Source organism: Olea europaea, unplaced genomic scaffold (genome assembly GCF_002742605.1).
Source record: "Olea europaea var. sylvestris unplaced genomic scaffold, O_europaea_v1 scaffold682, whole genome shotgun sequence".
Taxonomy (NCBI): Eukaryota; Viridiplantae; Streptophyta; class Magnoliopsida; order Lamiales; family Oleaceae; genus Olea; species Olea europaea.
In genome coordinates this window covers 41,040-54,515 of record NW_019265206.1, presented here as the reverse complement: position 1 = coordinate 54,515, position 13,476 = coordinate 41,040, and the positions used below count along the sequence as shown (strand labels likewise).

The 13,476-nt window shown below is 35.7% G+C and overlaps 1 protein-coding gene and 2 long non-coding RNA genes across 4 annotated transcripts; all 3 read right to left on the bottom strand.

Moving 5' to 3' along the window:
* Window positions 1-3,014: 3,014 nt before the first annotated feature.
* Window positions 3,015-5,162, bottom strand: LOC111390448. Its single transcript, XR_002701921.1, has 3 exons — window positions 5,084-5,162; window positions 4,089-4,201; window positions 3,015-3,247 (listed from the first exon to the last, which is right to left on the bottom strand). It is a non-coding gene; the product is annotated as an uncharacterized LOC111390448 (long non-coding RNA).
* Window positions 5,163-5,470: 308 nt separating this feature from the next.
* LOC111390447 lies at window positions 5,471-6,523 on the bottom strand. The gene is made up of 4 exons (XR_002701920.1): window positions 6,447-6,523; window positions 6,277-6,321; window positions 6,084-6,164; window positions 5,471-5,989 (listed from the first exon to the last, which is right to left on the bottom strand). It is a non-coding gene; the product is annotated as an uncharacterized LOC111390447 (long non-coding RNA).
* Window positions 6,524-6,926: 403 nt separating this feature from the next.
* On the bottom strand, window positions 6,927-8,304 carry LOC111390444. Of its 2 annotated transcripts, XR_002701918.1 has the most exons (3): window positions 7,644-8,304; window positions 7,374-7,513; window positions 6,927-7,297 (listed from the first exon to the last, which is right to left on the bottom strand). XR_002701918.1 is itself a non-coding variant. In XM_023015495.1 (2 exons), the coding sequence occupies exons 1-2, from the start codon at window positions 8,148-8,150 to the stop codon at window positions 7,460-7,462; spliced, it is 561 nt and encodes a 186-aa protein (XP_022871263.1). In that variant the 5' UTR covers window positions 8,151-8,304; the 3' UTR covers window positions 6,927-7,459. The 2 variants fall into 2 exon arrangements, 1 of the variants encoding a protein (XP_022871263.1); XM_023015495.1 differs by having other exon boundaries at window positions 6,927-7,513.
* Window positions 8,305-13,476: the final 5,172 nt, after the last annotated feature.

Sequence of the window (13,476 nt, the reverse complement as noted above, 5' to 3'; positions counted from 1 at the left end):
GGGAAATGATGCTATGTGGGTTATAGTGGATCGGTTAACAAAGTCAGCTCATTTTCTACCTGTAAGAATAAATTTTAGTATGGATCAATACGCCCTATTATACATCAAAGAGGTCATCCGTTTGCATGGTATCCCAGCCTCAATAGTATTGGATAGAGATCCAAGATTTACCTCAAAATTTTGGAAGAGTTTGTAAGAGGCTATGGGAACCAAGTTAAACTTCAGCACAGCTTTCCATCCACAAACTGATGGACAATCGGAGAGGACTATACAGACTTTAGAGGATATGCTACGTGCATGCGTCCTTGATTTAGGGGGCAGTTGGGAAAACTATGTGCCACTGGTAGAGTTTGCCTATAATAATAGCTACCAAGCTATGATAAAGATGGCACCTTACGAAGCCCTTTATGGCAGAAGATGTAGAGCTCCCATGTATTGGGATGAAGTAGGTGAACGAAGAGTTCTAGGACCCGCAATAATTGAAGAAACTAGTCGAGCGGTTGATAAAATAAGAGCTAAAATCAAAGCAGCTCAGGACCGACAAAAGAGTTATGCCGATAAAAGGAGAAAAGATTTGACATTTAATGTTGGTGACAAAGTTTTCATAAACTAAGTTCAAGGTAATTTCGAGGACGAAATTTTTTTTAAGGGGGGAGAGATGTAATACTCCGAAATTTTATGCTTGTTTAAATTTCTTTGGAATAGCGATTTAACTTTCAATACTATTTTTGGCCATAAGGAAAAAGGGGACACCACCTTTGTAGTGGTTAATGTTAGAGGTAGTTAATGAATGTAGGCATGAAGTGTCAAAGGTTGTGTATGTATGAAGTGATTGTTAGTTAGTTGAAACTTAAGACAAGTTTGGACTTGAATGAAGTGGATTATTTTGTTAGGACTTCAATTGACCAAATGATTAAATTATGTTACAATCTACAATTTTTGAATATGTAAGTTGGGTACAAGTTTAAATTTGGGTACACTTTGTTAACAATGAAAGTTAGAGGGTTAGATTATATTAGTTGAAAAGATAAGAGGCTTCCTTTGTAAATCTAGGTTTTAAGGCCACTTATTACCCTATAATCAACCCACTTGTCCTCCATCATCACCATACACTTAGATAGTAGACCAAACATGTGTAAAGGTAAGAAAAAAAAAATATATCAAGCCTTATCCTTATCTTTATATAAATATAAATATATCCATATCCATTTCCATAGAGAGATTTCCTTCATTTTACAAAACACTTATACACTTAAAAAGAGAGCAAAAATCGAAATTAAGAAAAGAAAGGAGAAGGAAGTAAGTTTAGCATTTCCAATTCATTTCAATCGAAGATCTTCAAGTTTTACGGTAAGATGCCTTCCATGCTTAAGAGTTATGATTTTCATGGTAATATTTATGCTTAAACTATGCATGAAAAACCACAATATGATTATGGTGGACAAGTCCACAAAGTTAGATATCTATTTATGCCTTAGGACAAGTCCGAAGGGCACCGGCAATCCGGAATGTGCAAGTATGGGTTTGATTGCATTCTTTTGTGTAGCATTATCATGATAAAAATATAAGCATGGTATCTTACTGAGTATTTCTTATACTCATAGTATGTTATGCTAAATTTTCAGATCCATGATCGTTGAATTGATGGAAGTTAGTTGGCTTAAGCGATGATGGATTAAGGACAAGGATGTTTTGAACCGAAAGTTTTCTTTTGTATGTTTTGCTCGATGACTGTTTTCCAATCTATCTTTCTTATGGTATTATGTAAAAATATGTACATGACATGATGAAATATGGTATTAATAGTAAAATTTGTAATTATATCTTTCATGTTATGTTAAGAGACATTTTTGTAGTTTATTTTCCTTACAAGTGACAAAAGGCAGAAACGAGACAGATTCTGGAGTCAATTTCAAAATGATGTTTATAACTCTATAAACGTCCATTTGAGATTCTAAAAATATGTCTGTTTTCCTCTTTGAGTTTTCTAAATATGGCCGAATGAATCACTCAATTTGGATATCTATGACCGGACTTATCAAGGTTTTAACGTCAAGGGGTCAATCTGGATTTTCTGTGCAACACTTCACTGTTTTCAGTAAAACGTCTATATCATATGATCTTGGAAAATTTTCATATTTTAACCTAGAAAAATACTTGAAATTATCTTTCTAATGCCACAAATTTCACATAAAACGGAGTTGGGGTGAATTTTATAAAAATTGTCAAACTTGCTGCCCCAACTAACCTTGATAGTGCCGAGGCCGCATATGTAAAGTGTAATTTCATGTTGACATGCACTTTTACCGGCCCTCAAATTTTATGAGAATTGTTTTATCAAATTGAAAATAAGTTTCTAACATGTAATACTTTTATTTAAGAGTATTTACATGTACTAAAGAATGAAGTTATTATGTTAAGTACGTGACCCTCGAAGTTTAAGTTCGGGGCGTCACAGTGTAAGGACTTCAAATTCTCATAATGGTATTCAACTGTGTTGTTTCTAAGGAAAAAGGAACTCATACAGTATTTATAAGCAACTTGAATGGGGGAAGCAATTATGTTGATCATCTACCCAACCTCCAAGTCCAATCTCCTTGTCAATGTGAAAAGCAATTGATGTGATTGTTCAATAAATTAAGTGTACCTTTATCCCCCATTTTTCCATAATTAGTAAGACATTAAAGACTCTCAAATCATGTGTACTATTCAGCAATGGGGATTTTCTGCAACTTAAATATTGTCAATCAAATTTCTAGTTACTTTTACCATGCTGAAAAGGCTACAAGGTCTTACACCTATGGCTCATTATCTTAACGTACATGTTCGATGACGCATGAAAAAAATGAAATGGACATTAACTCTTTTTTAACTAGAAGCTTACGGCTGTCATGGTTTCGGCAGTTTTAATCTATATAATTGTCTGACACCAATCTGATATTACGAATGCACTTGCACGTTTCAAATTGATAAAATATATTACGATCGCTGTGGACATATCCGGCCTAGTGCGAGCCAAGTGGCTTCATTGCAAAACAAATAATAGTGTACATAAATTTCGAATATGCGTACACATCCAGTTTGAATAAATGTCACATCAAATGTTTGAACTGGGAAAAAATTTTACACAGCAAGGAAAAATATAAAATTCCACGCTTTGTCAGTGTGCGCTGCATCTCATGCACGTGCATAAAATATGACATTCGACTTGCCGACCTTCGTCTGAACGAGCTCCTATCTCTACAACCTATGTTCAAATAAATGCCTTCAATTAGAAATATGCCAAAAGTTATGGAAAATGACACATTATCATTTTCAAGTGCATAATGTGACGCACTTGGGCCCGAATATACCCACTAGTTACATGCAGTTGACTCGTAAATTGTATATGTGAACGACATGTGATCCCAAGCTTATACAAAAGTTCGAAAACCGCATATCTATTACCATAAATTAAGAACACGAAAAATCCTATCTTTCAACTGCATGTGATTCCAAGCATATGGTAAATTTAGAATGCAAACATCGTAATACATTACAAATAGGAAGAATCATATCTTTGAATTGTATGTGATCCTAAGCTTATACGAAATTTCGATTGCCTAAATCTGCCATAAATTACGAACACGAACAATCATATCTTTCAATTGCATGTGATCCAAAGCGTACGTTAAATTTAGATTGCATAAATCAGAAGACATTACAAATGGGACGAATCAAATCTTTGAATTGCATGTGATCCTAAGCTTATACGAAAGTTCGATTGCCTAAATGTGCCATAAATTATGAACAGAACAATGATAGCCTGCAATTGCATGTGATCCTAAGCGTATGGTAGATTTATATTGTAAATATCTAAATGTATTACAAACAAGATGAAACATATCTTTGAATTGCATGTGATTCTAACCTTGCACGAAAGTTTGATTGCAATAATGTGCCATACATAATGGCTATGGCACATTTCTTTTGAATTAATGGGTAAATGTGAAAGGTGTAATTGGACAAAAAACTAAACCACCTGGACCACCTAGCGGTCATTACATAGCCAACCAGCTATGTACTCTGTAATGTACGAAATGGGTTACCTTGACAAGCATTATTCCTCCAACGACATGGTCATTATTCCTCCAACGACATGGTAGACATTAAGTAGCACATTTGCAACAACTGTAGAACTTGTAAGTGTGGATGTCATGTCCTGGGGAAAATCAAATATAAATGTGCATCAAGTATTTATATGGCACTGAACAATAACAAACAAGCCATGAATATTTAAGCAAGCTCACCTGCGATGGGGATGGTCCAAGCACTACTGTATTCAATGCACCAGTGAACATATGCATGTTTAAATTTTGCAATTGTGACAATATATTCTAGGCACTGAACAAGCTGGAAATACCCTATTTCTGTCTTTATCATTAGCTACTGTTCATTCAATGTAGTATAAACCCTTTACTTGCATATTCGTAGCAGTACAGAAATGGATTTTTAGATGAATTGGTTTTTGTTAATCCTATAATTGTTATCATTTAATTAGGGGTGTGAAAAGTAAGAAACTTCCACGAGAGCGTGGAATTATTAAGTGTCCTTAGGACCCGTCATTGAAATTCTAGATTATTTTTTCCCTCATTGACATTAACACACTTTTACTTCATTGGTCCAAGAGAGATCTAGAATGTGCCATGAACTTCGTGGTACAGTTGGAAGAAAATTTAAAAATATGTTAACTATCGTCAACCAGAAAGACTGATAGATGATGGATAAGTGGGAAGCTGCAGACTGAAAACAAATACCAAATAACCTTGCATGTTCTATCGAGAAATAAAATGTTCCTTTAGCAGCCCACAAACACAATAGAAACATAGCAAACTTGACATCACCTACACATTTCAAATGATCTCAACAATATTGGGAATTCTTTTAGCTACAAGTTAGTGAACGTTAGTAGAATTGGTTTCTGTGCGAAGTGGAAGGCAAAAATTTTAACTGTGACATGGTACACATCACATTTTATATTCAAGGCAATGATAACACATATATTTGTAAGCCAACAATAGCATTGAGAAAAGCTTAATCATACCATAAACATGTGATTCTTAACCTGCTCGAACATTATGCATAGCACCACTGCATCCCCAGTTGGTGTAGTTTCGAAAAAACCAATATGATAGACATAAAAGACATTTAAGCAAAATGCTTGGTACAACTTCCGACATTGAAAGTATGAAAGACAATTTTGTTACAGTTAAATGTAATCCACAATTTTTATTATATCGAATAATCAGAAATTGTAAAGTATAATTACTTTTTCGCTCATCGATTCTTGTTTACCAGCTACGTAAACAGAATCGAAAACCCCTATATGTATTGAACAGTAATCGCAGAGTTGCAGTTCCATATGATGAGAAATATTGAACAAAATAAGTACAAAAATGTAACACACACAGATTTGAAAGGCCACAAATTTGAACAATCGATCACAGCACAAAGAAATTGTGAAGACAAAAAACGAGAAGGAAAATCATGAAACAGTAGTAGTCCATGAATGGGACAGATCATTTAAGTCATCGAGAAGTTATCATGATAGTAGTAGTAGCTAAAACTATCAACATAATCGAACAGTGACATGGCATTCAACACGGACAACCGAAAATGTGAGGAATGCGTCAAAGCATTTCCACGCTACCCAAGAGTATGTCAAATGTAAAGTTAAATAAAAAACATTACAAAAAAATTATCCATGAGGTTAACATCCCAACTCCACCTCCACCAATTCAGTCACAAAGCAAAAACGAGTACAAGACTATCGTCGTGCTCTCCGGGTAGTGTAGTCACAATTATTTCTTTGTTCTCTTTCCCTTTCTCCGTATTTGGAGTCCTGTAGCAACAGTTGGACGTCGCAACCGTATCGAGCAACGTCACATTATAGGAACTCCGGCTCGTGCATCGGGTACAGTGCTGGGAACAGGGACTTCAATAACAACGCCTACAGAAAATCCAAATGGGCCATGTTAGGTACCCGAAATGCTATCCACTCCAATGCATAACGAAACCACTATGAACGCAGGAAACTAACTTACCATCGCCATCCGTCGCATCGCAACCCTTCACCTCTTCATCGTCATCCCAAGCCGCATTCGAGGGCTCCATGGCTCCTGCATCTGATGAATACAACACATACGTAAGTGCATGGCGTTTGAGGTTTCCAATTGACATAGAATAAAATCGTAGAATACATAATGAAATTAATAAATTGGGTTAACTTCCTCCTACCGTTCACATCCAGGATGCCGAACTGCAGATCAATTTGTCTTCCATCTAATTAAAAAAAAAATTCATCAGACAGAAAGAAGTTATGTTTTCATCTAGTCGCAAAGAAGTTTCGTACCGTGTAAAGTCCATAAGGTAATAAATTTCGATTTGCTCGTGAACAACCCACATACCTTGCGGAGTTCTTATATCAACTGGCGTGTCCTGCTCGTCCGAGCATGGCTCTACGTGTCCTCTATATATGTCTATGTCAGAATTGTAACATGAATAATACTATGTGAGCTACAAGTACGATGAGTAATGACGATCGTAGGTTAAAATTTTAAAGCAAAAGCTGTACGCAAGTAACATTCATACCTTCTGGTAACGAACCTGAAACGTCGACCTCGGTATCGGTGATCGTCGCAATTGCAGCGGTGGTCGGACCAACTGGGGCCACGAGGATAGCTATGAACTCTCGAAGACTTCTATATTCTGAGGTCACGTGTTGTTAGATTTCAAGCTTTACAGTCTAGAGTCACATTTCAAATAGGATTCTTCGATCCAAAAGCAGCTTCTCTACGTCCCCTCTGGTCAGGCCTAGTGTAGATGTTCTAACTACTCTTGCCTGTATCATGCTCGATCGCTCTGGAAAAGGAACTCGAAACAGTCAAGGTGAGGAAAAAGCACCCCTGTCTCCTCCACGAGTGTCCTCACCAGCGCTGGATCGATCACTGTGGGACACACCAGTATCCTTAGTATCCTCACCGTCACGATCGCTGCCCGACCGCCCATCTTCGTCATCACCTCCGGACGTCTGCTTCACACCGCTTCCTTCTTTGGACCCCTCATCATCAGAATCCTCCCTTACCGACTGTCCACCGTGTCCACTACCGACGCCTGATGCATTAAACTACGACGCTACAATAGTCCCTACAATGTCATCCAGCACCAGCATTGAGGGATCATCGTAAGGTACAAGAGTGGAAAAATAGGGTTGTTGAGCCTCAGCATCGGTGAGACGCAGTGTTACGTACACGTGGAACTGCAAAAAAAGGTTATAGTACTCACATTAGAACACACAAGATTGTAACGAACTTACAATCCTATTTTATGTATACCTTGACATTCTTGAAGAATGCATCACACATACGATGCTGTGACTGTTTTCGTGCCGACCAGCGAAGAAGTTGTGGCAATCGTTCACCTACTCACTAAGAAAACATTCCCCAACCTTTGGAAGCACCTTATATGCCCATACCTATCGAAACAAGAAAAACACATTAAAATTTGGAAGATTCTAGGCACGACGTTACCGGAGGGAAAAATTAGGCATGTTACAATAATGTAACAAATTTTCATATCTACATGGTAATGGAGAAGTCGTGCACCGTGTAAGTAATTTCCTTCTCCTTCTTTCGCTTCACCTTTTGGAATTTTTTTGCCCAAATACCCCGAAATCCATGTAACAAACGCCTATATCCGACCCTACCCCAAGGGTAGGCAAAAAATAAGTCCATGTCATCGATTATTGATAATGTGGGCAAATGGATACCGACATTATTATCTAGAGCATTGAAAACTCTTTCGACAATTAGAACCAATCCTAACTTGTAGAGATCAGCTTGGGGCGTTGAAGGTCGGGCCAAAGCAGACTGGTGTTGAGCCAACAAAATCTTGTCATTGGATTTGAAGTACCCCTTTTTCAACCTCCTCCTCTCTAGCAATCGATCGAATTCACCACCCTCCAGGAATACACCGTATCTTAACCCCATCACAAGCGCGTACTCCTGTAGATCGAATCTCATGAAGTGCCCTTCCACGTTGAACCAAAGCTTGTAGACCTTATCAATGCAGATAGTTCTGAACACTAGCTGCTGGATGAGTTGGGCAGACATTTGAATGTCCAGAACCTCGACTAGATATCCTAAGGAGGAGTTGCAGAAGTACTCTCATTGTCGCTCTTTGAAATGGTCCATCACAGTCTTCATGTACTTGAGGTTGCTTTGTTGCGCAATGTGGGCCCGCATACTTGCATCTTTTGGAATATGAAACTCGAACTCCATCAGTTATGGAAGGTGAATTAATAAAAAGGGGGTTACAGGATGAGTGTAAACAATTGTAATGTATATAGCAATTTAGTGAAGCGAAATCATGTGTCATAATAGTGAATCATCGAGAAAAACTAAAGTAAACCGTCAGTACCGATAGATTATCTATCAAGGCCTGCAGGTACCGACGATTGGGAGGAATGAGGTTGAGAAAATTTGAGGTAAAATGTCGGATACGATAGTTCATTGGGAGTTGGTTTGCCTGCTAAACTGATATGTGCAAGTGAACTAAATTGGCATGTAAGGGCTACGAATGAAATTCCCATCAGTTCAAGATGAATGCAAATTACTGTGGAGTAAATAGAAGGAAAAAGAACTGAAAAATAGAAAACTAAGCGGGGAGGAAGAGAGAGAAGCTTACAGCAATGGTAGTGGGGGATGACAGAGGTCGAGCCTCGATGACTTGGTGGCAGTAGCGATAACTGGCATGGCTGGAGAAAGGCCGGCGTTTAATCACGCCGGGGGTGCACAGACTTGCTCACTTTTGCAATGTCAAGTTGTCATTCAGAATCCCTTGGTATTCTCACACCCAGTACACTTGCTAATTAGGATAATGTGCTATGGCTTTTTATCGAATGGATAAATATCCTCAACAATTAAACCAGATTGCCTGTAGATAAGAATAGAACACAAAATTTTTTAACAATCACGTTATTGAGCAAAACAAAAACTTATGTGTTAATTAATTTAAATTCACACCAATTTCACCATTATATGGGATTGGACTATTACAATATATAAGACCATATAAGAATCCTAGGGTAGTTACCATTGAATACATTTTTTACAAGTGTTTTTTGGTTATTAATGATCAAACAGAAATAAAAGTAACAATTAAAGAACGAGAGTGGTAAAAACGGATTTATGCACACAATCTTAAATTTATTGGACATAACTTATTTTGAGTTGTATTTACAGAGAATATTGGCAAGCTAACAGTCCCATAGTGCATTCATTTTTATTTAACTAGTATTATGAATCAACTTGTAACAGGCTTTAAAAATAGCAGATCTCGAAATAAGATGCAAGTACGTATTTTTCAAATTTCGAAATCTTTATAAATCTATGGCTAGTTCCTAATTCCGTACAGATGTTAACAAAAATAAAGATGGGCATATAAAAATTGCTTGTATGCAAAGCTCTTTATTGTTACTTATCTGACAAAACCTTGAAATAGACATTCAGACAAATATCTAGTCTCCTAGGCTCATAAGCCCTAATCAATGGATATCAATTCGTTTTCAGAAATCGAGTCTTTTGTTAACCTTAATCTTTAGTTATAGAATTTGATTTTATTGAATTTACATTGAATAGAGAAGAATTTGATTTTACTTCTAGCCTATGACCCGTTCAAAACTTCAACATCTTGTCAAACTAGAAAAATAATTTCATGAAAGAGTGCTACGGACTAAAATATAATACTAGTATATGTGCAAAAGAGTATACCACATCAGCTTCGTATCCGGACTATGTAAAATGAATTTCTTACCAATGATTTGCACTTCTACACTAGGAAGCAAATCAACTCTAGCTACTCAAATCCAATCGGAAGAAGTCACTCAAGCATGTGCTCCAATTAATACCGTCAAAACCTAAGCATAAATCCTATCCTTATAAGGAGAATAGGTATAGTTTGCTTCACATAACAAACAACAAAAGTTAGTCACTCCTGAACGGGTTTTCCGCATATGAAGCATGAAATCTGAACTAATGACATCTGTCACTAATCAACAGTTTCACACTTATTGTGGATACATGTTTATGGCGACAGTCCCAAAAATCGAATGGTCTTTTTTTCTATTACGAGCTCCCTCAAGCAACAAAAGGCGCAGAACGAGAGGTGTGGCCAACAAAGGGAACATGTCCGAAGTAGTTAGTGCAAAAATATAAGCCCATAGGAAATATTAGTGTCTTCTTACCATGGCCAAACTAAGGTAAATCATTATTGTTAAAAATTCATTAGTGTACTTTGTAACGACTTTCAGCATTCTATCAATTGAACCCGATTAATATATTTATGTCTTTATCCCAATCAATCAGACAAATATGCATATAAATTCATAATTTGCAACATGCATTCATAGAGAAAAAAGTTTAACACTACTAAAACACCTTACATCTCAAAGTTGTCTAACTTGTATGCAAAGACCCATAGCCTCGTGCTCAGAACTTGCCTGTTTAAGTAAACCATTGACAAAGAACGCCAATAATTCTCAAATTGATAATATTAATTTTAAGAAACAACTCAAAAATATGAAATTGTAAAAAATAAGGAGACAAAGATTTATGCAAATGAAAAACAAAAAATAGAGATTTACAAAGCGTTCATAAAAAGTTTTTAAACAAACCAGGATACAAAAACGGAACTTACAAAATTATCTTCGATTTGTGTAAACGTCGTTGCCTTTATATAGATACAGAGTTTTTGTCCTTTGATTAATTTCCTGTGAGACCAAGTTTTAAGTGCCAATTTTCAATTCATCTTATATCAGATTTCTCTTTTTCAAATTTCATTCATTCTCCTCTTCTTTTGTACATGTATATAGATCACGTAAGCATTCTGTAATTCTCCTCTTCTTTGTTTTTGTGAATCAGAAATACTTTAGAAGTAGTGCTCAAATTTGACATTTGTATTTTACAGTATATGTTTCAGTTTGTTTCATCTATGGCGATATTGTTTTCTTTGTTTTACTAAGAAAAAAATTAATAAATAAAAATAAAAATTCAATTCATAGAATCTGAACAATTTGATGTTTAACTTCTTCGGAGATATACCTAATATATATATATATAATTTTTGGACAATTTCATCATGTATTTTTTTGTATATTTGAACCATTCCTTTTTTCTTTTACTTCTTATGTGTATGGGGTTTTATTGTGTTACTTACCTCGTGGAATCGAAGACTGCAATGATGAAATTTCTACCAAGTAAGGTATTTCAAATCCCCTAATTTGCCCAGATAATGCCTCATGCTCTTTTCTGTAAATTTATGATTACTTTCTTTCATTTTTCTCTTTTCTTTTTAGTGACTATGTTATACCTAAAGTATTTCGATTTTATATGCATTGAGTACTGGTATCAGTAGCTTGAGGGTATTCTAAATTTCCCATATCGAACTCCGTTAGGAAATTTTAAGCATTTTAGCTTTAAAATGATTAAGTTCGTTGCATAGATAATAGAGTTCAGTGAAAGATAAGTAATAAGGTTTAAGCTGAATTACACCATGTCTTTTATATCAAATTGTTTGTTCAGTCTTTCACACATACTATTATCACTACCATTGTTGTTTTTACTTGTAAAGAAACAAGTTGGTTTAAGTATTCACATGAATGTTGAGCTTCCATTCAGGTTTGAATAGTTCATCTCTCCCTAATGGCAAGGTTACATTGGAAATCCTAAACAACAGTTTTCAAGTTAAGTAAAAAGTTGTTCGTCATAAAATCTTCCAAAAATAATACAGTTACTGGAATTCAGGGGCATGCTAATGATTTGGAACATAAATAAGCAGAGCTTTCTCTCTTTAACCATTATGAGACACAAATATTCAAATAAAATGTAATCATTATAAATGACATTTTTATATGGATATTAGAAGCATTCTCTTTTCTTTTCTAGTGCGTTGAATTACAAAAATTCTTATCTAGGAAATCAAAGAGCACGTGACATGTTTACATAAATGAACATATTTAGGCATTGATAATAGACCATAATACTATATGAAGCAGAAGTGCGAGCCCACGCAGGATTGAAAACAAGAGTGAGAATAGTTCTTGTAGATATATTTCAGTAAAACAAGAAAAGGGAGAGAGAAGTAAATATAATAGGTATAGTAATAGTAATAAAAGATCATCAAAACCCCATACCATAATTTTCGGTTCCTTTACCCACCTTTTGTCTCTATCATTGTCATCCTTTTTCTTTTCTATTTTCTTTTATCTCCTCCACCATGTTCTTCCTCTGCAACCACCAAACAACCCCACTACCTCATTTTCTCTCCCCCATCAATAAAACACATAAATAAATCAAACAAATAATTTAGTACCCTATGATGATGGGAAGAGACTACCCAAACCACAGCAATCTTGGTATCACCCAAGCCAACGAACTCTTCTGTAGTATGATTATTTAATGATAAAGCATAAAATTAATTTTACAAAACATCAGTTATAACAACTCGAAATCATGAAATTGTAAAAAATAAGGAGACAACAATTTGTGCAAATTAAGAATAAAAATAGAGATTTACAAATGGTTCATAAAAAGTATTTAAACAAACCAAGATACAAGAGTGAAACTTACAAAATTATCTTCGCTTCATGCAAACTTTCAATTCATGCTCCGACATTTTCTCAGAAAATCTCCAAATAACGGACGTTCAAAGGACTCGTTACAGAAGAAGAACAAAAGGGCTTATTCTCCAAAAAAATTTCTAGGCCCCTCTACGGGATTGGAAAAATAAGCTTTCACGGTAAGGCGGTGGGCGATTCCACCAACACTTCCAATTTCGTCCACAGCTGGGTGGTGGTTGATTTCAGTGAGAAAGAGGAGTGAGTTTAGGGATTTTGTGTGTGTCGGTTTCTCTTCCTCATCGACGGTCAGTGGTTGATTTCAGTTAGAGAGAAGAGTGAGTTTAGGGATTTTGTGTGTCGGTTTCTCTTCCTCCTCAATGGCCGATGGTTGATTTCAGAGTGGGAGAGAGAGGAATGAGTTTAGTGATTTTGTGTGTCGATTTTCCTTCCTTCGTTTTGTTTTCATTTGACGGCTTTTTTATAGAAAATTTAAAAGGTGATAGTTTTTATAATGCACACCCAAATTTTGACACCCAATAAAATTTCCTCTTTTTCAAATGTAGATGTGTGGAAATCGGTTCCTACCAAATAAGGATGGGAGCCAAAATTGATTGAAGAATATTTTACATTCCAAAATTATTGTAGAATAGAATATGTATTTATTTCCTACTGTTTTTAGGAGATTAATTTTTTTCCTTACTTACAAAGTTCTGTATATTAAAAATTGTATTCCTTTCATTGTATCAATTAATTGGAAATCAATATAATTCGTTTCCTACATGGTATAAGAGCAGTTTTGTTTCTAACCTAACCAATACATG

Bases quoted from the DNA above. Each gene is read 5' to 3' on its own strand.
- LOC111390444 (XM_023015495.1), bottom strand. From the start codon at position 8,150: ATGTCTGCCCAACTCATCCAGCAGCTAGTGTTCAGAACTATCTGCATT. The intron at 7,514-7,643 runs GTGCACGACTTC...TTGTTTCGATAG, and splicing joins AGAAGGAAATTACTTACACG to GTATGGGCATATAAGGTGCT.